The 25,599-nt window shown below is 40.3% G+C and overlaps 1 protein-coding gene across 2 annotated transcripts in view; it reads left to right on the plus strand.

Annotated features, from left to right (window-relative positions):
• LOC126483846 (NBAS subunit of NRZ tethering complex-like) overlaps nt 1-17,035 on the plus strand; it is a 405,587-nt gene extending 388,552 nt beyond the window's left edge. For both annotated transcript variants that reach the window (XM_050107060.1, XM_050107061.1), the window contains exons 40-42: nt 3,072-3,200; nt 10,440-10,678; nt 16,693-17,035. In XM_050107060.1, coding sequence (XP_049963017.1) covers nt 3,072-3,200; nt 10,440-10,678; nt 16,693-16,750 — 426 coding nt within the window. In that variant the 3' untranslated portion in view covers nt 16,751-17,035. The remainder of the gene's footprint in view (nt 1-3,071; nt 3,201-10,439; nt 10,679-16,692) is intronic.
• The last annotated feature ends 8,564 nt before the right edge of the window (nt 17,036-25,599 follow it).

Genomic DNA, 25,599 nt, shown 5'->3' on the forward strand with positions numbered 1-25,599 from the left:
AGGGAGCAGAACACGAGAAGAAGGCAAAGAAGAGAAGCTTCCACTGGTACACTTACCATATGTAGAAGGTTTCAGTGAATGCCTAGGCAACGTCTTCTGCAGACGAGCTTTCAAACCGATTTTTCAAAGCAGTCACAGGATCCACGAAATGTTACGTTCCACTAAGGATGTAGTCAACAATCATAACACTGCAAGTGTTTACGAACTACAGTGTGAGTGCGGAGCTACCTACATAGGAAAACAGGGAGACCTGTCAGCTTACGAGTAGCAGAACACAAACGCTATGTACAATTAGAACAACATAATAAATCGGTGATAGCGGAACACCACTGTGACTGTGGACAACCTATCAGGTTCCAGGAAGCGCGAGCACTGGCGAAAGAATCGTGGATGTGAGAATGCAAAATACGGGAGGCAATCGAAATTATTAAGCAGCCTGACAACATCAACAGAGAAGATGGCTACAAACTCCCGGTGTCCTGGCTGCCGGCCATCCCAGTACAACGGGCAGCGAGCGGTCGTGGGGCAAAAGCTACACGGGACACAGATGTATCTGCACGAACAGCTGTAGAACAACTGTCAGTCCACTTTCACGCACACCAGGAGGAAAACTTGCCGACCAGAAGCCGAACGCTGATTGGTGGACAGCTACCAATCGTTGACGACATGGACATCCACAAATAGCATCTTTCCTTCCATCTTCCCTAGCCAATCATATTAGAGGGCCAATTAAAAGTTTTACAACAGTGATGTCAGACATCAATAGTCTGTAATAAATAGAAGCACCTATCCCCATTCAAAACCAGTCGTGCCCTGAGGAGGGCCGTTGCAATTCGGCCGAAACGTCGGTTTTAATTTATTATTGTTGTTAGTTTTTAGCAATGACGCGGCATAATACCCAGATGAATTTTAATCACTATTCAGTTTAGATTTGAAAGATTACTGCTAAGATTTTTGAATTCTTGTGGTAGTTTATCAAAAATGAATGCAGCAGTATAATGCATGCCTTTCTGCACAAGAATCTGTGAAGTTCCAAATGCAGATTGGATTTCTCCCTAGTATTAACTGAGCGAAAGCTGCTAATTCTTGGGAATAAGCTGATATTGTTAACAAGAAATGACAGTAAAGAATATATATATTTAGGGCCAGTGTTAGGATAGCCAGACTAATGAACAGGGGTCAACAAGAGGTTCATGAACGTTCACAACTTATTGCCCGAACCGCCCATTTCTGAGCCAAAAATAACCTTTGAGAATGGAAAGAGTTACCCCAAAATATAATACCATTCACCATAAGCGAATGAAAATAAGCAAAATAGACTATGTTTCATGTTGAACTATCGCTTACTTCAGATACCATTCGAACAGCAAAAATGCCAGCATCAAGTCTTTGAACAGGATCCTGAATGTGGGTTTTCCATGACAATTTACTGTCTATCCGAGCACCTAGAAATTTGAACTGTTCAGTTTCACTAATCATATGCCCATTCTGTGAAATTAATGTCAGGTTTTGTTGAATTGTGTGTTAGAAACTGTAAAAACTGAGTCTTAACTGTGATTTAGCATTAGTTTATTTTCTACAAGCCATGAATTTATGTCTGGAACTGCACTATTTGAAACGGTGCCAACATTGCACACAACATGCTTTACTACCAAGCTAGTGTCAGCAGCAAACAGTAATATTTTAGAATCACCTGTAATAGTAGAGGGCATATCATTTATATAAATAAGGAACAAGAGTGGCCCCAGCAGTGATCTCTGGGGCATGCCTCATTTAATTGTGCACCTCTCGGAGCTCACATCATAGCCATTCTCAACACTGTGGAGAATGCCCTTTCGCTGTGTGTTATTAAAGTAAGAGGTGATCCAGTTGTGAGCTGCTCCCCGTATTCCATAATGGTCCAATTTCTGGAGCAATATTTTGTGATCAACATAATCAAACGCCTTAGTTAAATAAAAAAAGATGGCCAGCATTCAAAACCTTTTGTTTCTATCCAGTACCTCACAGAGAAAAAAGAATGTAGCATTTTCAGTTGTTAAACCACTTCTAAAATCGAACTGTACATTTGATAGCAAATTATGTGAAATAAAATGATCAATTATTCTTATATATACAGCCTTTTCAAAAACTTTAGCAAATCCTAATGGCATAGAAATTGGTCTAAAATTGTCTACATTATCCCTTTCTACATTTTTATGAAGTGGCTACATTAATCGTTCAGGAAACTGACCATTCTTAAACGAAAAATTACAAATATGGCTACCCTGATTCTATAATTTATTGTTGCTAAATAAAAACACAGGATACTCAGTTACACTTGTATGGTTGCAGAAGTAGATGGGTGTTTCCCACTACAGCCTGAAGCCTTCGGCTGAATTCCTCTGCTCTCCACTCAAAATTGTGTTACACAAGCTGGAGCACAAATATCTTAGGAACACTCATATGTCAGAAGGTTCTCCAACAACCTCATCTGTGGTATGATAGTCCTAACAGGACCAGAAGAATTGGCAAGATGTGTGTGCACAGTGCTGAACGTTGGCAGAGTTATGTTCGCATCAGTCTCAGCCCAGACCAAGTGCTTCTGAATCTCAGAGCAGGATCAACACGACCAGTTTGCTTGCTGATAAGTTGTTAGCAGAGTTTCGAGTCAGTACCGTCATTTAGCAGTCAGTCTGGATGGAATGTACTGCAGGTGACACAAAGACAGAGGGTGGCAGACTTCAACTTGCCATGCAGTCTGCAATGTGGATTAGTGAACAGTTCTTCCATATTTGTACCCCATAAAACAATACACTAATATTTTTGTTTTATGAATGCTAAGAGCCCGTACAGTGTTAACGTCTGAATTAGCCATTTGAGTGTGTGCGAAGATAAGTTTCCTTAATCCTCACTAATTGTTTGATATAATTAAAGTGCCCCCCCCAATAGATTCATTTTATCCAGCAAGATTAATGATAGTGTTTTTATAGACAGATGTGTTACTTTAAATTAAAACTAAAGAAAATCTAATAAAATAGTACATAGTGTGAATACAAATGTGTCTAAAATTCAGATTTTGATTTTGTTTACAGTCTCTGCAGCATTTGATATTACAGTCACAGGAGACTGTTAATTTGTCACTAGTGCTAGCTGTATGCTTATGTTCTGAACATGCAAGCTTGCATGATACAGCACTGTTTCTTCTACGTCAAAAGGCAGAAGTAAGTGCACCACTTCACATTTTGGTATTTCTGTATTTTAACATAATTTAGTCATTAATAACCATCCAGTGCTTGGGGAAGGAATAAAGGTAAAACTGCCACAAAATCGCCCCATGTCTGCACTTATAATATCAAGATAAAAACAACTATTCGGTAGGCTGTCTTATTTATAGTATGGATGACAGAAAAATTTAGTTGTAAGAATCAAATTGAAATCCTTTTAGATGTGTAAGCTGCTTCAAGCAAAACAAGAAATGGAGTAGAGCACAATAACACTGGATAAGAAAAAAATATGGAAAATATGAGGGAAGATAGGAAAGTAACGCATAATAATTTTGCTACAAAATGTTTAATAAGTAATAAAGAAAAAAAACACAATTGAACTTACATCTTTTACCTACTTTTCTACATAGTCACCAACATTCTCAACACATTTCGCCCATCATGGTGCAAGTTTCAATATGCCTGGTTCATAGAAGTCCATTTGGTTGGAGTATAGCCATCTGTGGGCTGCCTGATTTCACTTCCACATCTGTTGCAAATCGTTGGCCAGCCAGGAATTTCTTCATGGGGTCAAACCGATGAAAGTCCAATGGTGCAAGATCCAGACTATGTGATGGACGCTGGAGCACCTCCAACACAAATTTGACAATTTTCTCACAAACAGGAGCAGCAACATGGGACAAGCATTGTCATGAAGAAGTTTAACACCAACAGCATTAATTTTGTGCTGCCATTTCTCATGAAGGGCACGACACAACTCAGCCTGTTTTAATATAGGCTTTAGCATTCACATTGGTCCCATGTTCAGCAAAGCCCACCAGTGACACATCATGCTTATCCCAGAACATTGTCACAAGCACTTTCGTAGCAGATTGAGACACTGAATTTTTTTGTACTGGGGAACCTGCATGTCTCCATAGAGGCTGCCTCATTCACTGGCCCTCATGGTTGTCTGACAGGTTCCTAGGCACCCAGGGAGCATTAACATTGCAATTTTTTTTGTCATGAACCATATTGTACAATGCACCATAGCAAACGTTAAACTGTTGGGATAAGGTTCGCAGTTGCACACGCCGGTCATTCAAAATTTCTGCCACAATGGCTCCGACATTCTCTGGGGTTGCAGCTGTTACTGGCCATCTGGAGTGTGGTGAATCATTATGGTTCACACAACCCTCTTGGCAGAATGCACACCAACTTGAGACATTGCTATGGGCCATACAGTCCTCCCAATACACACATGCATGTCCCTGTGAATTTCACTCAATTTATGCCCTTTGGTCCACAGATATCAAACTACACTTCATTGCTTTTCACAAGTTGACAAGAGTAACATGTATGCCGTGTTTGTTTTTTAGTTCTGGCCTCTTTCACTAGAGCTTCACATGAAAACAAATTGCCCTCTATAGCACAAATTCAAGCAATATTGTCATGAAATTTCAACCTTCCTGTTGCAATACCAGGCGAGAAAAATATTATTGTGCATTACTGTCTGATCTTCCTGTGTATTATGTGACAATGTTCCCAAAAAATAATTCAGTAATTATTAAAACTGTGTTTAACTTCACAATGACTTTGGCTGCAATTATTAAACAGATTTGCACCTCCTCAGTTAGTTAGTGACATGTTCCATAGATCATTTTGCATGATAGATCATAATGATGTGGAACCAGGAATTTTACATTCATATTACAAATTATTTTGTACATGTGGCTACATTCTGAACATTTCTACACACACGCGCGCGCACACACACACACACACACACACACACACACACACACACACACACACACACACACACACACACACACACACACATCCATCCGCACATACACAGACACAAGCAGACATTTGTAAAGGGAAAGAGTTTGGGCAGAGATGTCAGTCGAGGCGGAAGTACAGAGGCAAAGATGTTGTTGAAAGACAGGTGAGGTATGAGCGGCGGCAAATTGAAATTAGCGGAGATTGAGGCCTGGCGGATAACTAGAAGAGAGGGTATACTGAAGGGCAAGTTCCCATCTCCAGAGTTCTGACAGGTTGGTGTTAGTGGGAAGTATCCAGATAACCCGGACGGTGTAACACTGTGCCAAGATGTGCTGGCCGTGCACCAAGGCATGTTTAGCCACAGGGTGATCCTCATTACCAACAAACACTGTCTGCCTGTGTCCATTCATGCGAATGGACAGTTTGTTGCTGGTCATTCCCACATAGAAAGCTTCACAGTGTAGGCAGGTCATTTGGTAAATCACGTGGGTGCTTTCACACGTGGCTCTGCCTTTGATTGTGTACACCTTCCGGGTTACAGGACTGGAGTAGGTGGTGGTGGGAGGGTGCATGGGACAGGTTTTACACCGGGGCCGGTTACAAGGGTAGGAGCCAAAGGGTAGGGAAGGTGGTTTGGGGATTTCGTAGGGATGAACTAAGAGGTTACGAAGGTTAGGTGGGCGGCGGAAAGACACTCTTGGTGGAGTGGGGAGGATTTCATGAAGGATGGATCTCATTTCAGGGCAGGATTTGAGGAAGTCGTATCCCTGCTGGAGAGCCACATTCAGAGTCTGATCCAGTCCCGGAAAGTATCCTGTCACAAGTGGGGCACTTTTGGGGTTCTTCTGTGGGAGGTTCTGGGTTTGAGGAGATGAGGAAGTGGCTCTGGTTATTTGCTTCTCTACCAGGTCGGGAGGGTAGTTGCGGGATGCGAAAGCTATTTTCAGGTTGTTGGTGTAGTGGTTCAGGGATTCCGGACTGGAGCAGATTCATTTGCCGCGAAGACCTAGGCTGTAGGGAAGGGACCGTTTGATGTGGAATGGGTGGCAGCTGTCATAATGGAGGTACTGTTGCTTGTTGGTGGGTTTGATGTGGACGGACGTGTGAAGCTGGCCATTGGACAGATGGAGGTCAACGTCAAGGAAAGTGGCATGGGATTTGGAGTAGGACCAGGTGAATCTGATGGAACCAAAGGAGTTGAGGTTGGAGAGGAAATTCTGGAGTTCTTCCTCACTGTGAGTCCAGATCATGAAGATGTCATCAATAAATCTGTACCAAACTTTGGGTTAGCAGGCCTGGGTAACCAAGAAGGCTTCCTCTAAGAGACCCATGAATAGGTTGGCATACGAGGGGACCATCCTGGTACACATGGCTGTTCCCTTTAATTGTTGGTATGTCTGGCCTTCGAAAGAGAAGAAGTTGTGGGTCAGGATGAAGCTGGCTAAGGTAATGAGGAAAGAGGTTTTAGGTAGGGTGGCAGGTGATCGGCGTGAAAGGAAGTGCTCCATCGCAGCGAGGCCCTGGACGTGCGGAATATTTGTGTATAAGGAAGTGGCATCAATGGTTACAAGGATGGTTTCCAGGGTAACAGACTGGGTAAGGATTCCAGGCGTTCGAGAAAGTGGTTGGTGTCTTTGATGAAGGATGGGAGACTGCATGTAATGGGTTGAAGGTGTTGATCTACGTAGGCAGAGATACGTTCTGTGGGGGCTTGGTTACCAGCTACATTGGGACGGCCGGGATGATTGGGTTTGTGAATTTTAGGAAGAAGGTAGGGGTACGGGGTGTTGGTGGGGTCAGGAGGTTGATGGAGTCAGGTGAAAGGTTTTGTAGGGGGCCTAAGGTTCTGAGGATTCCTTGAAGCTCCGCCTGGACATCAGAAATGGGATTACCTTGGCAAACTTTGTATGTAGTGTTGTCTGAAAGCTGACGCAGTCCCTCAGCCACATACTCCCGACGATCAAGTACCACGGTGGTGGAACCCTTGTCCGCCGGAAGAATGACAATGAATCGGTCAGCCTTCAGATCACGGATACCCTGGGCTTCAGCAGTGGTGATGTTGGGAGTAGGATTAAGGTTCAGAATGTAATTTTCACTCTGCAGTGGAGTGTGCGCTGATATGAAACTTCCTGGCAGATTAAAACTGTGTGCCCGACCGAGACTCGAACTCGGGACCTTTGCCTTTCGCGGGCAAGTGCTCTACCAACTGAGCTACCGAAGCACGACTCACGCCCGGTACTCACAGCTTTACTTCTGCCAGTACCTCGTCTCCTACCTTCCAAACTTTACAGAAGCTCTCCTGCAAAACCTCGCAGAACTAGCACTCCTGAAAGAAAGGATATTGCGGAGACATGGCTTAGCCACAGCCTGGGGGATGTTTCCAGAATGAAATTTTCACTCTGCAGCGGAGTGTGCGCTGATATGAAACTTCCTGGCAGATTAAAACTGTGTGCCCGACCGAGACTCGAACTCGGGACCTTTGCCTTTCGCGGGCAAGTGCTCTACCAACTGAGCTACCGAAGCACGACTCACGCCCGGTACTCACAGCTTTACTTCTGCCAGTACCTCGTCTCCTACCTTCCAAACTTTACAGAAGCTCTCCTGCAAAACCTCGCAGAACTAGCACTCCTGAAAGAAAGGATATTGCGGAGACATGGCTTAGCCACAGCCTGGGGGATGTTTCCAGAATGAAATTTTCACTCTGCAGCGGAGTGTGCGCTGATATGAAACTTCCTGGCAGATTAAAACTGTGTGCCCGACCGAGACTCGAACTAGGGACCTTTTCCTTTCGCGGGCAAGTGCTCTACCGACTGAGGTACCGAAGCACGACTCACGCCCGGTACTCACAGCTCAGAGCACTTGCCCACGAAAGGCAAAGGTCCCGAGTTCGGGTCTCGGTCGGGCACACAGTTTTAATCTGCCAGGAAGTTTCATATCAGCGCACACTCCGCTGCAGAGTGAAAATCTCATTCTGGAAACATCCCCCAGGCTGTGGGTAAGCCATGTCTCCGCAATATCCTTTCTTTCAGGAGTGCTAGTTCTGCAAGGTTCGCAGGAGAGCTTCTGTAAAGTTTGGAAGGTAGGAGACGAGGTACTGGCAGAAGTAAAGCTGTGAGTACCGGGCGTGAGTCGTGCTTCGGTAGCTCAGTTGGTAGAGCACTTGCCCGCGAAAGGCAAAGGCCCCGAGTTCGAGTCTCGGTCGGGCACACAGTTTTAATCTGCCAGGAAGTTTCATATCAGCGCACACTCCGCTGCAGAGTGAAAATCTCATTCTAGTATTTTGATGGAATAAGCTAACCTTAGTTTTCTGTGCATTTTTAAGCATTTTGTAGTGATCTTCTGTTGTTTTCACTTCTTTCAAAACAATATGTCTGAATCCTGATTCTAACCTAAAAAAGATGCTGCTCTGGACACCAGTAACCACAGGGATCTTGCTGTGTGTGATGGTGGCCCCCATATATTATCTGCAAGAAGCTCAAACAACCTATCTTTCCCTCTCACATGCAGGTGTAGACCATGTCTAGTGGATTCATGTCTCCCAACTGTAGCAACTAGCATTGCACTCATATGAGATTTCATTTCAGTCAGCAGTAGCCTGCTCAACTCCGTGTTCATACGGTTCACAGCAGTGTTTACCCAGGACTGGTCATGTTGCTGTACAACCACCACAAAACTCACTTTTGTGTGTGTAGTTGCTACTCCCATTTCATCCAGGTCACCCCTAATGCTGTAATTACTGTTCTTAGCCAGGCTGTTCCCTGCTCCACCAACGATAATAACCTGATCCTCTTTGCCAAAACTTTTGTGCAAATTCCTTATGTCCTCTATTACCTTACTAAGGCTAGCATTTGATTTCACAATACTTGTCACCTGGTATCCTATCCCTAATTTGTGTTGTACCATCTGGTCTAGACCCATCCCATGACTACTACCTAGCAGCAAGACTCTTTTCTTCTTAGACACTTTTCTTCTTGGACACTTTTCGTATCAACCTACACTGACTGTCTTTGCTAGAAGTCTTTTGTACCCTACTACGATCTACAGTTGGATGAGCCTCTCACCCTCGTACTTCAGGTAACAAGTCAAATTTACTGGATACTGTTCGCTGAAATGTAGATGAAGGTGGGAGAGCTGTTCTCGTTTCACCCATTGCTTGTTACCTTTACTCCTCAAGATCTTTTTCCCCATTTAATATATGTAATCAAACTTTTGTGTGATCTAATTTTGCGTGATCTAATTCAGCATGAAGGGCACAAATATTTGCTTCCTGCTCAGCAATTCTCTTGTCTTTTTTGCTAAGCCTACAGTTCCACGGGAGAGCCTCACTGTTCCCTTTTCAGTTCCCCACTATAGTAGCCCCAGTGAAATTCCAACTCACAGTCTACACATACCACTCCCTCTTTGTCTATACTATGGCAACATCCACACTTATCATGGATTTCAACACACATTACATGCTTAAAAAAGAATTAAATCACTGAACACCCTTTCCACTACACAGATTTTTGTTGCTTATGAGGAGCAAAAATTAAGTCTACAAGTTAGTGCTTAAGGCGTATGATATAACATAAAAGGTTATTTATTTCCACATAGAACAAGAACTTAGCACTCACTCAACTGCAGTATCTGTTAAATTATCTTAATCACAACGGAATGTAACCTTATTGTACACAAACTGCACGTAAACAACTGAGTAGTGCGAAAGGTCCTAAATGGAAAAATTTAAGATTTATGCTACTTTCAGGAAATACGAACGTAAAAGATTGAATGGACATGCTCAAATTAAATTGTTGGAAATAAAAACAGAACTAATTGTTATTACAAATTAAATAACTTACCTTTAAGAGAGCACAGAAACTCTGATGTCTCACCTGGCGCGGGCACTTGTTACACTTTAAAGTCTTTATTGCACGAAATAAAAACTATCTGGCAGCAGAGATTCATTCATTGTGGAATAGTTGTAGCACAGGTGTAATTTTGTTGATTTTGGAATCAGGTTGAGATGCGGAACTGTCTAATACAGGTTTTGCATGTGTGGAATTAGAGCAGCAGTCAGATTACTGGTAAGTTTACGTGGTTGTTTTATGAAAGTGCTCTGTATTTTAGTACAGCTGTTCAGAGCAGCAAGGTTAATGAAGTTGTGGTAGTGATTTTTTAAAATAATGTTTACATATTAGTATTTTGTTCCAATGTTTATTTTTAACCATTTATGTAATGAAACTGTATCATTAGTTTCAATGTCACGAAATACCCCATTATCATCATCACCATTGTCATCATCATCATCATCATCATCATCATCGTATGAAAAATGGTACCAGACTGCTAATGATATCTAAATGCTATATGTGAGCATCAGTGAATGTAAATGTTCTAGCAGTTTATATCAACATTTCCGTGTATGAACCAAAATCACGTTCTTGCCTTTCTGAGAACTGTACTCAAGTCAGTCATTTTAAACCTGAACAGATGGGCGAAGTGATCGTACACCAGCGAGTAATGACACTATTGCTACGACGTGGTCTGGCACCTGACCTTGTTGACACTCCAATTTACCAGCAGCTGGAACAGCACCTTCTTGCTGGAAATGACAAGCAGCTGCCACCCATCTTTGCAGTTGTCGCTCAGCTTGAAGATGCTGGTCATCTCACTGAGGCACGTGCGTTAAGCCATCGTGCAGCTCAGCTTGCAGGGCATCAAAGAGGAGGGTATGTAATGTCTTTCCATCTTGCATTCTATTTTTGGTAAGTCGTTGCTGGTTAAGTTTTCTAATGTAATTAATAATTTTCCATAGCATAACAGATGAACTCCATGTAACACCAAGGCGACTCTCCTTTTCATGTACACCCATCTTCTCATACATTGTACAATAAGTCAGCTGGCTGAAACGAAGACAGTTAACTGATCTATACTTTGTAGATGATGTGCTGTTTTGTAGATGATGTTTTATGTATGGTAAAGGTTTATTTCCATCTCTAGCAAGTCACCCAGTCCTTGGCAAATGGAAGTTGGAGAAACTTGGTCACAGGTACAAAAGAAACTGCTTAGTATTTGGAGACACACACACACACACACACACACACACACACACACACACACACACACACACACACACACACACACTCTGCTGTCTGACTGGGGCAGATGGCTGAGTTTGTAAAGAACATCAATTATTTGTTTTCTTTTTGTCATTTTTGTCATTTACAAGTAAGAACAGAGGAACTTCATCCACATTACATGTAGGTGGCTCCCTGTTGGTCCTAATGGTTGTTACTTACAGTCAGTGTGAGTACAAAATATGTTGTGGTACTGGCTGAGATGGTTGTCAGAGATGTAAGTTTTTTCCCGATTACAGGATGAGGCTTCTTTCCCAAATTCATCATTTGAAAAATATGGAATCATCTCATATGCACAGAGTAAGCTATTGTTTCTGAGGTGAAACCAAACAATAGAAAATCCAGAATGGAATAATGAGAATATTATAAAATGATAGGTTACTACTAAGGCAGAAGTAACTGTCCGAGGCAGAAGCAGCTACAGGGAAGTAACTGATTTCATGACTTTTATGAGTTCCTAACCAGGAGCAAATTGTATAATTTCATCGATGTGCTTTGATAATTTAGTTTGAGTTTCCGATTGTTAACTCGATATTTAATAGGCACAGTCCTCGCGTTTTCGTTTGCATCTGAAAGTAAACCAATCAGGAGGGAATTATTTAGTTTCACCCGAGTGCTTCGGTAGTCCAGTTTTTGAATCTCTGCATACTAATCTAATTTATTACACACAGTTGCTGTGTTTTTGTCAGGGTCTACTATAGAGTCCTGCAGCAAGTGTTGACGGTACTTTTGTTTGAGTAGAGTAGTTTTCCATGGTCTTTAGTATGGACAGGGACTGTGATTGTTGTATGTGGATGTGAGCTGAGTTGGTGACACTTCGCTCTCAGCTTCAGGCTGCGATGGCTTTGGTTACACAGCTTGAAGCTGCCATGGATGGGCTTCACTGTTGTGGGCCAGCCATGGCGATCTGAGGGACACCCAGCATGTCCGAGTACTCCAATGGGTCCTCACTGTTGGCCAGCCCAGTTACTGCCCACATTGAAGTTGACACCTCACTCATGGTCGAGTGGGAGGTTGCCCCAGGGCATGGCAGGCAGCGAAAGACGGAAACCTCGCAGCCTGCAAGATCCAGTCAATCACAGAGGGTGGGATTATTGGTAGTTGGGAGCTCCAATGTTACGCACGTTATGGCGCCCCTAATGAACATGGCTACCAAGAAGGGTAAGAAAGCTAATGTGCACTCAGTGTGCATACTAGGTGGAGTCATGGAGTCATTCCAGATGTGGAACGGGTCCTTCAGGATGCCATGAAGAGCACATCGGTACCAATGATGTGTGTCGCTTTGAATTGGAAGAGATTCTCTCTGGTCTCGAATGGCTAACAGAAGTGGTAAAGCATGCCAGTCTTGCTTGCGAGATGAAAGCAGAGCTCACCATTTGCAGCATAGTCAACAGGACTGATTGTGGACCTCTGGTAAAGAGCCGAGTGGAGGGTCCAAGTCAGAGGCTCAGACGGTTCTGTGACAGTGTAGGCTGCAGATTCCTCTACTTGTGCCACAGTGTGGTCAGGTTTCAGGTTTTGCTGAATAGGTCAGGAGTCCACTACACACAGGAGGTGGCTACACAGGTAGCAGGAGCTGTGGACTGGGCAGTATTTTAGACTAGAGGGTCGTGGGGAAACACAAAAAAGGCTTCAGTCTCAAAGGGTGCAGGACAAACATAGGAACAACGTAGATACAGGAACCATCAGTATAACAGTTTTAAATTGTTGTAGCTGTGTGGAGAAAGCACCAGAGGTCCTAGTGCTAATAGAAAGCACTGATGCTCAAATCTTTATAGGCACTGAAAGCTGGCTGAAGCTGGAGATAAGTCCATCTGAAATTTTTGCAAAGAACCTGACAATGTTCCGAAAGGCAGTGACTTGTTTGATGCTGTTAAAAGTAGTTTATCTTGTCACGAAATTGAAGTAGATAGTTCCTGTGTGTTAGTATGAGCAGAGGTCCTTCTTGTCATCCAGAATAAAATAATAATTGGATCCTTTTACTGACCTCCCAGTTCAGTTGATACAGTCGCTGTAAGGTTCAAAGAAGACTTGAGTTTACTTTTAAACATACACCCAACGCGTGCAATTATAGTTGCTGATGACTTCAATTTACCCTTGATGTGTTGGTGAAAATACATGTTTAAATCTGGAGATATGCATAAAAATCATGCGAAATTGTGCTAAGTGCATTATCTGAAAATTATTTCGAGCAGTTAATTCTTGAGCCCGCACAAATATTAAATGGTTGTGTAAACACACTTGACCTCTTAGCTACAAATAATCCTGAGCTAGTAACAAGTATCATAACTGATACAGGGATTAGTGAACATAAGGTTGTTGTAGTGAGACTGAATATTGTAACCCCCAAATCCTCCAAAAATATACTTATTCTGAAAAGCAGATAAAAATTCACTTGACGCTTTCCTGATAGACAATCTCTATTCCTTCCAAATTAACAATGTAAGTGTAGAGCAGATGTGGCTTGAATTCAAAGATATAGTATCAGCAACAATTGAGAGATTTATACCAAATAAATTGACAAACGACGGAGCTGATCCTCCTTGGTACACAAAATGAGTCTGAACATGGTTACAAAACCAAACAAGAAAAATAAGCCAAATTTAAGCGGATACAAAATCTTTATGATTGGCGATCTTTTACACAAGCTCAAAATTTAGCGAAGACTTCAATGTGAAGTGCTTACTAGTTTCCACCACAAAATTTTGTCTCGAAACCTGGCAGAAAATTCAGAGAGATTCTGGTTGTATGTGAAGTGCGCTAGCGGTAAGACACAATCAAATACCTTCTCTGCACGATAGCAATGGAAATACTATCAACGACAGTGCTGCCAAAGCAGAGCTGCTAAACACAGCCTTCCAAAATTTCTTCACAAAAGAAGATGAAGTAAATAATCAAGAATTCGAATCAAAAACAGCTGCCAACATGAGTAACGTAGAAGTAGATGTCCTCAGAGTAGTGAAGCAACTTAAATCACTTATTCGAGAAAGGTGGTTGCAGAAATCCACTAAATTACTGGCCCTCATCTCAGTTATGTGACTGGATTCGTGATTTCCTGTCAGAGGGGTCACAGTTCATAGTAATTGATGGAAAGTCATCGAGTAAAACAAAAGTGATTTCCGGCAATTGCAATGTTTCGCCTTCTTTGTTTCTTCGCTTGTTGGCCTCGGTTTTATTTACTGTTTGATAAAATGTATCCTTAGTATTCCAAGCAACAACAAAACTATACCCTGGATGGGATCGTAAGGAAATAAGAATCAGTTCAATTTTACACAATCAAGTAAGCTGTTAAAGAAGTGGCAGTCGTTTATTGACAGTAAAGTTTTAGAAAAGTCAAGAACAAAACAAGAACGAAAGGTATTTAACAACTAAAGCAACTATGAGATTAAATAGAAGAATGCAGTGGAGGAGAAAGAAAGAAATCACTCAAACTTAAGAAACAAAAACTTCTATAATTATTTTAAGAATTCCTTTTGCTGCTATCTCATTCTTCATTTTCAGCATCTCTCTTGTCTTGTACATATGCACTTATTGTGCCCCCCTCCCTCTCTTTCCCTCTCCCTCTCCCCCTTCCCCTTCCCCTTCCCCTTCCTTCCAGTTTTTTTTAGCCCACTCTTGCTCCATTCTTTTTCTTTTCCCATCTATATTCTCAGAGACAAAGAGGATGGAATACAAGGACATAAATATAATAAGTACAAAAATTCTCAATTAGTCTTTTAAAATAGTCTAATATTTTCTGAATGCCTTTGTGTGCAACTGACTGTCCACCTTTTCTCCTCCCAATCAATCTCCCCCCCCCCCTCCCCACCCCATCCATTTCTGTCCTTTTTCTTTTTGACTTCTTGTGCTTCAACCATAGTTCTGCATTGAAATATATTCATATTTTTGTGTATGTACCATAAAAGCAAAGCAAATTGGACTTAAAGTCTTTACAATAGAATTTTGATATGAAGATCTTATTTTAGATTATCCCCTTGCCAAGCAAAAAGTAATTTCCCAATGTAATTTTGTCCAGGTTCCTATTTTGGAACAATGGGCTCCAAATTGCCATGTAGCCATCCTGTATCTGATTATCTGTGGTTCCTCTAAACCAAATCAGGTGAATGCTACAGTTCTTCCAACATCAAAGCAAATGCAATTTTTTCCTTTACCATTGTCTGACTGAGCTACTGCTCCATCTCTAATGACCTGAAGGTAGTTGGACTATTATGTTCTTACTGCCTTTCTTCCATCTTTTGTTCAGATTATTTGAAACAAGATCAATTCTATTAAATAAGCCATGTTGCAGCATTAAACTGTTTGATTTTCTTAAATAAACTTGTTTCTTGGAAAAGACATGTTTCAAGCTCTGTGGGAACAATCATATGTAAGTAAAAACTGTATAACAAACACAAAAAAGTATACAATACTGTGGCTAATAACTTGCACTTAGAAAACTGTAATTAAATACATAATATGTTGCAAGCATACATCATATTACATTGCAGTTTAGCTTAAAAAATAATCATCTATGCTATATGTAATATTTTTAAGTGCTTTGGGGTGATTTTTAAAGACATGTTTTGTTATTAATGTAAAATGTATTTCATCTTGTAGATAGCGTTAAATTATGATCTAGGCTTGAACTGTATTTCAGAGAAAATCACACATGCTATAATAACAACTCTTATAAAAAATGTTTTGACAGTTTGTTTTGTTATTCATAGTTATGTTTGAAGAGAGCTTTTCTAAGGCATTTTGTCCATTATAAGATGGCATTGCTTTGAATTCCACAGTGTTGTATGTGCTGTCATGTAAGGAGTTTGGCTTATTGGTGTCAAGTTTGTATTGTCCCAATGTCTTGAACAGCAGGAACAGCATTAGAGTTCATGTCGATGTATACAAGGAGAGACAATGTCCTACATGTGTACTTGAATCCCTCCAGTTTAAGCTTGTTATCATTCTTAATGCTCTTTTCTGTAACTTATTTCAGTAGTCCTTCTTCATAGGATTATATCATAGCTTAATGAAGAAGTAATTAGCACAAAGGATGTTGTTTTCATAAAATTTGTGTCCCTTAGGTAGCTGAGTTTGTAAAGGACTTATAGGTTTGAATTGAGCTTTTCATCTGTGTATTTCAAGGAATTTTGTGTATGTGGAGGCTTTTGCTTTTCAGTTATCAATGCAGATGTCAGTAATCTTAACTGGTTTAATTTCAAGCTAAACAAAGACACAAAATTTTTAGTAATGCATGCAAATTTATCTCTGAAAACCTTTGGATGATATTATTTATTTCCAAGTTTTCTGTTATGCCCTTATCAGCCATATCATTTTCCTTGAATAGTGTTGGTGTCTTCTCTCAATAATTTTCGTTTTTACTGTCAGTTAGTTTAAAATACATTAATAAATCAACATTACTAAAACTGACTGACTAGCTGTTTGTGTTCTCATGTAACTGGGAAGAAATGGGATGGATCTGTAATTAGACATCTATTTTGTTAGATCAGTGTTTGAAGACAGGTGAAATATTTCTGTATTTGTCATATCAGATAACACACCATAGGTTATTGTGTTATAAAAATATAGATATGGCCAACCTAATCAAAAATTAATTTCAATACTTGCAGATCTCTCCTGTCAGGAGCTGTGAAACTAGCACGCCGCACTTGGTCACAGAAAAAATAACAGATCGTGGAGCTGATAACTAATGAAGTTTGAGAGAAGCACGTCAATGTTCTATCTGCTGGAATGACTGCAAGAAATGACTACTGTATTACCTTGTTAATATAAATGTATGAATTTGTTTCTCAGTGATGTATAGTAATGAAATGTGATATGACTGCAGTTTCCGGCTTCTGCATTTGAGTGTGCCTTCAAACATTATTGTAAAATCTTGTCATATATTGTTGTATGTATATTAAACACTGTATAAAGACATATATTATTTAAATGTATGCAGCTGACACATCATTCTATATTATTTTGTTCATTCTTGTAATAAAGACATTTGTAAATATTTTCCTAGCAAGCATGAAGAGATTTTTCAAGTGCTGACTAGGAAATGTTATTTTGTTGTTTTACAAAAGAAAGACTGTTTATAATGTGTTCATTTATTGTCATGTCTTGCAAGAGTGTGACACTGATGACCACCTGTTTAGCATCCAACAGTTTTCAATCAGTCCATCCATCTTGCAAAAAGCCTGTCACCATCATAAACCACCTAAAAAGTTTATCTCTTATCATATATATTTATAGCTATGCTTGGTCTTGCGGTAGCGTTCTCGCTTCCCGCGCACGGGGTCAAGGGTTCGATTTCCGGCGGGCTCAGGGACTTTCTCTGCCTCATGATGACTGGGTGTTGTGTGTTCATCATAATCATTTCATCATCATTGACTCACAAGTCGCCGAAGTGGCATCAACTAAAAAGGACGTGCAATACGGCGGCTGAACTTCCCTGCATGGGGCCTCCCGGCCAACAATGCCATAAGATCATTTCGTTTCATAGCTATGCTGGGATAATTAAATTGTTTACAAAGAGGAGAAGGGAGAAAAACAGTGGATAAAACTTGACTTTCACATTGTAACAAAGGAAAATATGGGTTTACAATCATGTGATTCCTGATTTGTGTTTTTCGAAATGTGAATCATTCCACTTCAGCAAAAACATGCTGGTTCTTTTCCAGTTGCAACTGCTGTACGAACAGAGCTAGCACACTGTTCTTAGTAACCCCCACCTCAAATACATTCCTTATGATTCCTGTAAATGAAAAGATGGCAAAAGACTTGGGAAAACAGTTGAACACAATAGATGTTGTCTTGAAATGATGTCATAAGATTAACATCAGTGGAAGTAAAACAAAAGTAGTGGAATATAGTCAAATTAATTCGTGTTTTACTGATGGAATTATATTAAGGAATGAGACACAAAAGTAAATTTGTTTTGTTATTTGAGCAGCAAAATAACTATGACAGCCAAAGTACAAAGGATATAAAATGCAGATTAATATTTGCAAGAAAGCATTTCTGAACAACATAAATTTGTCAATCTCAAAAATAAACTTAAATCTTAAGAAGAATCTTCTGAAGGCCTATGTCTGCAATGTAGCCTTATATGGGTGTGAAACATGAACAATACCAGCTCAAGTAAGAAATTGTAGAAGCTTTCAAAATGTGGTGCTGCAGAAGAGTCGTAAAGATAAAACTGATAGAGCAGGTAATTAATGAAGAGGTAATGAACTGAATTGGGAAGGTGTGATGGTTCGCCTTCTTTTATTTCTTCGTTTGTTGTCCTCGGTGTCGACGTATCGTGTTGTGATACTGGCTGAAAAATGAGGTGTGGAAGTACAACACTGACTACTTTAAATAATGTACCAACAGGTGCACAGTTGCGTTTCACAGTAGTTTACTTTCACTGTTCACAACCCCCCAATAATACACAGTTATATACGGCCAGTGCACTATTATTTTAACTTTCCATAAGCCTCAGTAATAGTTTGCAGGCGAACCTCCACATACTGCTACAATATTTTACTGTTGAACATCTATGAGCAGTAAAAACCTAACCACAAAGTTCACAGTTCTTCAAGAATAAAATGGTACATATGGAGCAGACACTGTCATTGTTTTAACACACAGCCTAATTGTGTTACACTAATTTCACAGTTGCATTATTGTTGATCTAACCAATACAGGTTCCTTGTCTGAAACTTAGCTGTGGACTGACTGTCTCGGGACCAGAAATCGGGCCCTTATCTATCCTCACAATAATAGGTACTGAAACTTTACATTATTCACAGTTAAATTTACAGTAATTACAATTAAAACTTAACTCATTAAAGTGACTGAATACATCAAAAAATTGGTTCTTTTCAACAGTTTCTTCTACTACATGAGTTGACCAAATTATTCGTTGAAACCATGAAATTAACAAATATAATTATGCAAACAAGACTTTTGAGAAATTTGTTAATTTCTTTGGAATCAATTAAGGGCTGGCTTTGCTAACATGTTTTCGAATAGAGCCAAATAGATCCTTTAAAAATACCATTAGTTGTTTTTAAATTGGTACAGAATTTATATTTGTTTATACATCAACAGTAGAATTTAAGTTACGAAACAATTACTGATTTCACCTATAACAAAAGACATTAACTAGGAATAGTCAAAATAAATTAGAAAATCAATTACATAAATAAAACTAAGCACAAAATTAGATCAGGTGCTATATTTTTTAAAACTGAGAGCCAATCTTTCTCTTTTGTGAAAATGCTGATTATATTATATATGTTAATGGTAATTAGTTAAAAGTGAAAAAACAAATTTTAGGAGGTAGATGGCAAAACGAGAGGGGAAGTAAAAGTAACCCAGCTTGCTGCATCAGAAATGAACAAAAGTTGTGGGGTATCTTGACCAAAAGAAAGGGTTTGGTTGAGAGAACACATTCTGAAGCATCAGTGAACTTTCATTTTGTTGGTCGAGAGAAGTGGAATAGAGGCTGGTGTTAAAAAAAAGTCTTTACAACAGTAAGCAGGATCAAATGCATGTAGATTGCAGTGATTATGCAGAGCTGAAAAAGCTTATGCAGTATAAGTAAGTGTTAAGAGTATATGGACTGAAGATAACAACAACAAATGCACAAAAGTACAGTTTGACCAAATAACACACACAACTGAAAAATAAATAATTCTGAAAGTAATTATGACAGCATAATGTTGTTCATATCTGTGCAAACGGCAAGACCAGAGAGATTTATTATAATGAAAAATGCATTGACAGAATAGCATAGTTATTCATTGATGGGTTATACTATAGTAAACCCAAAGCCATTACATGTTGCTAACCAAACAAATTTGATATCTGCTGCTGATGGAAAACAATATGCATTGTCTGTTGAAATATTCTAATGGTTAGGGAAGGTGCAGTTTTAATTAAAGTGTAAATGCATGCAACTGCAAGCCATACTATGCTACTGTACAATTGAAATACCACCTTTCAGTGAAAAATGTTACTATTCTGGCAGTAAACTGTTTGCTGAAACTCTTGAGCATTTTATAGATTTATGTTGCTAAAATTTTGCCATATTTCCACTGTGCACCTGCTTGTCACTTCCAGGCACTATTCACAAAATGCTCTGAAGATGACATGCTGAAAATTTTGAAACTTAAGCTTCTCTTGGCATACTGAGTGTTCAAAAATTTACAAGAACTATGTAATGTCCTTGACAAACAATGCGTGCCCAAATATCATGTGGTGTTATAATTCATAGGATGAGCAGTACCCAAGCAATGTTCCACAATTGCAGTTTCTCCTGTCTGTTGGGAATGAGTCATACTGTAGTGCTACAGGACCTCTATCCACAAACTACTTTGTGTTGTGGGAGCTTAACAGCGAGTGGTCACAACACTTCTGAGATTGTTTACGGTCCTTTCCAAAACTTTTAACATGTGTTTTTTGGCCATTACTTTGCTCAGGTAGATAACATTTCCAGCTCAATAAGGGGGATGTGACTACTTGATGATTGTGCTGTTTTACTTACTGAAAACAGTGTTTACTTTTTCCTCCATTTAACAACCCTTTTTAGCTTACGTGGTAATTCCTTTATTTGTTTGTCTCCATAACAGAAAAATCCAAATAACTACTATGTAGGAAAAGACAGATTGCTATTTACCGTAAAGAAATCATGTCAAGTTACAGAAAGATACAATTAAAAAACAGTCACCTGTAGCTCTTAGCCACAGCTTTCATCAGTAAACACACACACACACACACACACACACACACACACACACTCCTCATGCACAAATGACCACCAACTCAAGCATTTAGGGCCGGAATGCAGCATCACATGGGATGCAAGCAGCAATCTGGAAGGGGAAGGGATAGGAAAAGGGATAGTAGGCTATGGGTGAAGAGAGAGACAAATGCTGTCTGACAGGGTGTACACAGACTAGACTGCCGACAGGTGCAGTGTCGGGAGGTTGTTGGGTAGGGAGGAGGGAAAAAAGGTGCAAAAAAAGGAGAGGAGTGGGGAAATATGGGCAGATGCATTGGCAAAGGGCGTTGCAAATAAACAGCTTTGTGCAGCCACTGAATCCATTTTCCTCCTCACCCCTACAAAACACTGCACACCAACCTTCTACATGCTCCCCAATCACCATCATTTACTAACACCTCCAAATGATTGCCTGTAATCTAGCCTCCCACAGCAAAGGCACCAACTACTTCCTTGACTGACTCTCCACCATCCCCACCCGTTTACCTCCTGGATCCCTACTCGTCACTGTTGACGCCACCTCCATATACACCAATGTCCCTCATGCCCATGGTCTTACTGCTATTGGACACTAGATTTTCGAATGTCCTTCAGACTCCAAACATACTACCTCATACACCTTACTAATCCACTACTACTTCTCATTTGAAGTGAAGGTATATAAACAAATCTGCAGCACAGCCATGGGCATCTGCATAGGCCCCTCCTATGCCAACCTTTTTATGGGCCATATAGAGGAGACCTTCCTGGAGTCACAAGACACCAAACTCCTAGTCTGGTTCAGGTCACTGATGACATCTTCATGATCTGGACTCAGGACCAAGACACCCTATCTTCGTTCCTTCATAACCTCAACACCACCTCTCCCATCTGCTTCACGTGGTCCTCAACCCAGCGTGTCACTTTCCTAGATGTCAACAAAAACTGCACTTCGACAGCTGTCATCCCTTTCACCCCAAGAAATCCCTCCCATACAGCCTCGCCACCTGGGGACAGCGTATCTGCAGTGACAAAAACTCCCTTGCTAAGTATGCTGATCTAATCTGCAAGTAGATCTCCCATGCCATTTCCCCTCACACTCCTAATCCTCCTACCACCCCCAAGAACTAGCCACAAAGTATTGTCCCCTTCATCAGCTAGTACCACCCAGAACGGGAACAACTGAACCATGCCCTTCACCAGGGCTTTGATTACCTATCATCATGCCCTGAAATGAGAGATTTCCTACTGAAGATAATCCCCACTTCTCCTAAAGTGGTGTTCCATCGCCCACCCAAACTCCACAACATCCTAGTTCATCCAAATCCCAACCTCTTGCCACAAGGATCATATCTCTGCGGAAGACTCAGGTGCAAAACTTACCCAATCCACCCACCCAGCACTGCCTACTCCAGTCCTGTCACAGGTTTATTCTATCCAGGGGCCAGGCAACCTGTGAAAGCAGCCATGTCATTTACCAGCTCTGCTGAAATTATTGCACAGCTCTTTATATTGTTATGATTACCAACCAGCTGTCCACCAGGATGAATGGCCACTGCCACACTGTGGCCAAGAGCAAAGTAGATCATCCTGTAGCACAACACACAGCTGAAAATAACACTTGATTTCAATGGCTGCTTCACTACCGAAGCCATTTCAATCCTTCCCACCACCCCTAGCTTTCCTGAACTGCGCAGATGGGAGTTATCCTCACAAAATGTTCTCCACTCCCATATTTATCTCGCTTTCAACATACGCTGTCTCCACACCCTCCACCCAACAGTTTTCATCCACTCTGCCCTATCTTCTCCTCTCCATTCACATCTCCCACCCTGCTTTGTTGCAGCCCTCTGCCAACACATCTGCCCATCCTTCCCCTTTCACCTCCTTTTTTTTTCACCACCTCCCTGCCCCACAATCTCCTGGTGCTGCACCTGTTGGCAGTCTAGTCCCTGCACGCCCCACCAGATGGTGTTTGGTTCATATATATCTCCCCCCCCCCCCCCCTCATGCACACTACTCCCCTTCCACTCCTGATAGCTGCTTGCATCCCACATGGTAGTTGCATTCCGGCCCGAGATGCTGGAGTTGGCAGTCGTGTGTGCAAGCTTTATATAAGTGTCTTTTAATTGTGCCTGTCTGCAACTTGCTAGTGGCAATCTGTCTTTTACTACCTTGTTGATATTCCTATCTGGAGTTTCCATTGTTTGATAAATCCACATTATAGCTTTATCTGATCATTGATTATTTCTTTCTGCAGTGTTGGTAGTAAAGAACTATGCTGGTCTGTCATGACTTGTTCTTCCTCACTTTCTGGAATAAGTATAAGATTTTCTTTAAGAGTGATCTGTTTCTATGAAACGAATTGTTCTTCTGTATTTTGCACTGCCAGTCCTCTTCCTGTGTTGCCTTTACCTCTTTCAGATTTGACAAAACATAAATATAAACTTTCTTGCTCATTATGTTAGCATTAAAATATTTTTACCTCAAACTGAAATTTACTCAACTTTGTTAATCTGGAACCATTACAATGTTTCATAGCCTGTTAATACTGCACATTCTCTCCAAGTTAAGAAGTAAAATCTGTTGAATGGTTCACCAAAGAACAGAGCTTTAATTTTCTTTTTGTATCTGGAAGCAAATGAACTGTGTGCTCATGACCATTAGTTTCCTTTTAACAAAATATCACAAACAGCAAAGTTTGAAGTATAGGTCAGCAGGATGAATGACATCCCAAAATCTGGACAGACTAGTACTGAAGTTATTAGTGTAGGTTTAAGTTCTTCCATCAACTGCTGCATAAGACATGCTAGATTTGTGTAATGTAAACGTATGCTAGTCCCAGAAATGATTGTAGTCCATTTATTTTGTGTTCACTAAAAATTCCTAAAGGCTCAGTAAGTTTGAGATTAGGACAAATGCCATTGTGTGTTACAAGATGTCCAACATGGCTAACTTGGATCTGTGTAAAATGAAATGAATCCGTTTATAGGATCATAATTTTATATGCACAATAACTGCTTCAAATGTGTCTGTATGCTGCTTTATGTCTGTGTCAAAAAGGATTGTGCTTTCAGAGTACACAACTTATTCCTTTATTCACACAGCATGTTCCATTAATCCCTTTGTAAAGAAGTGCCTCCAGGGATATGGAGCAAGTCAAATTTGTATTTATATATTTATTGATCCACTTATTCATTCGATGTACAGAAGTGTACAGCATGATATGGGACAAGTCATAGAAATGATGTGAGAACCTATATAGACTGTTGCTTATAGGCTACATCTCACTGAATATATATCACATACTTATTCATAATAATACCAGAATAAGAATAAGTTCAAATAATAACTGGTCATAATCAAACAACAAAAGTTCATTGATGGACAATATGTTAGTTCTAATGAAACAGTTTGATTTTGAAACATAATAAAAATATATAGTTTAATTTATGATAGATCGCATTCAAGAAAGTCTTGTGTGCTGCAAAAGCAATGCTTTGTTAGGAATGCTCTTAAGGGTTTATTTTTTAATAATTTCTCCTCCTTTCGGGAAATAATTGTAGAGTCCAGTTCCCATTCACTATACAGTTCAGCAGAATGGGGAACTAGTCTTAACAGTTCTTTTGACCTTGTGTCATGATGGTGACTGTCTCAATTCCTGTGCAATCTACTGATGTTTTGTTTAATTAAACAGAGAAGTTCAAATGTATATTGGCTAGGAAGAGGCAGTATGTTTAATTTTTTAAACAGAAATTTACATTTTTCTCTTTGCTTCTTGCACAGGATTATTCTAGTGGCTTTTTCTGCAGTATAAATAATTCCTTGAGACAAAACTATGGCCCCAAAAAATAGCACAGTGCTGAATGAAAAAGAGCATAATACATACATCTCAATGTGCTGGCATTTAGCTCATCCCTCACCGAGTGGAGCATAAAACAAACTTTGTTCAGCCTGAAACTAATCTTGTCAATGTGACTTTTCCATGTGAATGTGTCGGTGATGTCAATCCCTAAGAATTTTGTTTTATTGGCAAATTCTACAATGCTGCTACTTAGTGTTACTGTTGCAACCTGGGGAGTTCTGTTCTGAATGGCGAGGCATACTGTCTTTTTTGCATTTAGGAGTAGTCTATTTGATGCAAGCCATTAGTCTAGTTGGGTTGTATTTCTATTAACTACTGGCTGAAGAGGTTCATCTGTTTTTCATGTAAGGATATTAACAACATCAGCAAAGTGAAATGCCTTTCTAGTGGGTAGGTTGGTAGTGAAGTCACAACATAAAGTAGAAATAACAACAGACCTAGAACAGAGCCCTGTGGCACATCATTTTTATGATTTGTGCAGATGAGTGTACCCCATTTAGAATTCCTGATTGACTTTATTTACATGAACATACTGTGCTTGGTCTTTCACATAGCTGCAGAGCCAGCCATGTGTGGTTCCCCTTACCCCATAAGAATCCAGCTTTTGCAAAAGTATGTTGTAATTTACCATTTCAAAGCCTAAGTGAAACCAAGAAAGACACATATAGCGGAGCATTTCTTGTCAAGAAGACGTAGAATAGCATCAAGAAATTCATATATTGCATCAGTAGTGGTTTTATTTTCGTGGAAACCACACTGAGCTGAAGAAAGAATGTTGTTTTTCCTAATAAATGCTTTTAGTCTGGCAGCCATTGTGTATTCAAATATTTTGCTGAATACAAACAGCACTGCAACTGTATGGTATTTGCTAGGATCTTCTTTACATCCCTTTATAATTGTGGGTATGACCTTTGCTAT

This window comes from Schistocerca serialis, chromosome 6 (assembly GCF_023864345.2).
Source record: "Schistocerca serialis cubense isolate TAMUIC-IGC-003099 chromosome 6, iqSchSeri2.2, whole genome shotgun sequence".
NCBI classification, from domain to species: Eukaryota; Metazoa; Arthropoda; class Insecta; order Orthoptera; family Acrididae; genus Schistocerca; species Schistocerca serialis.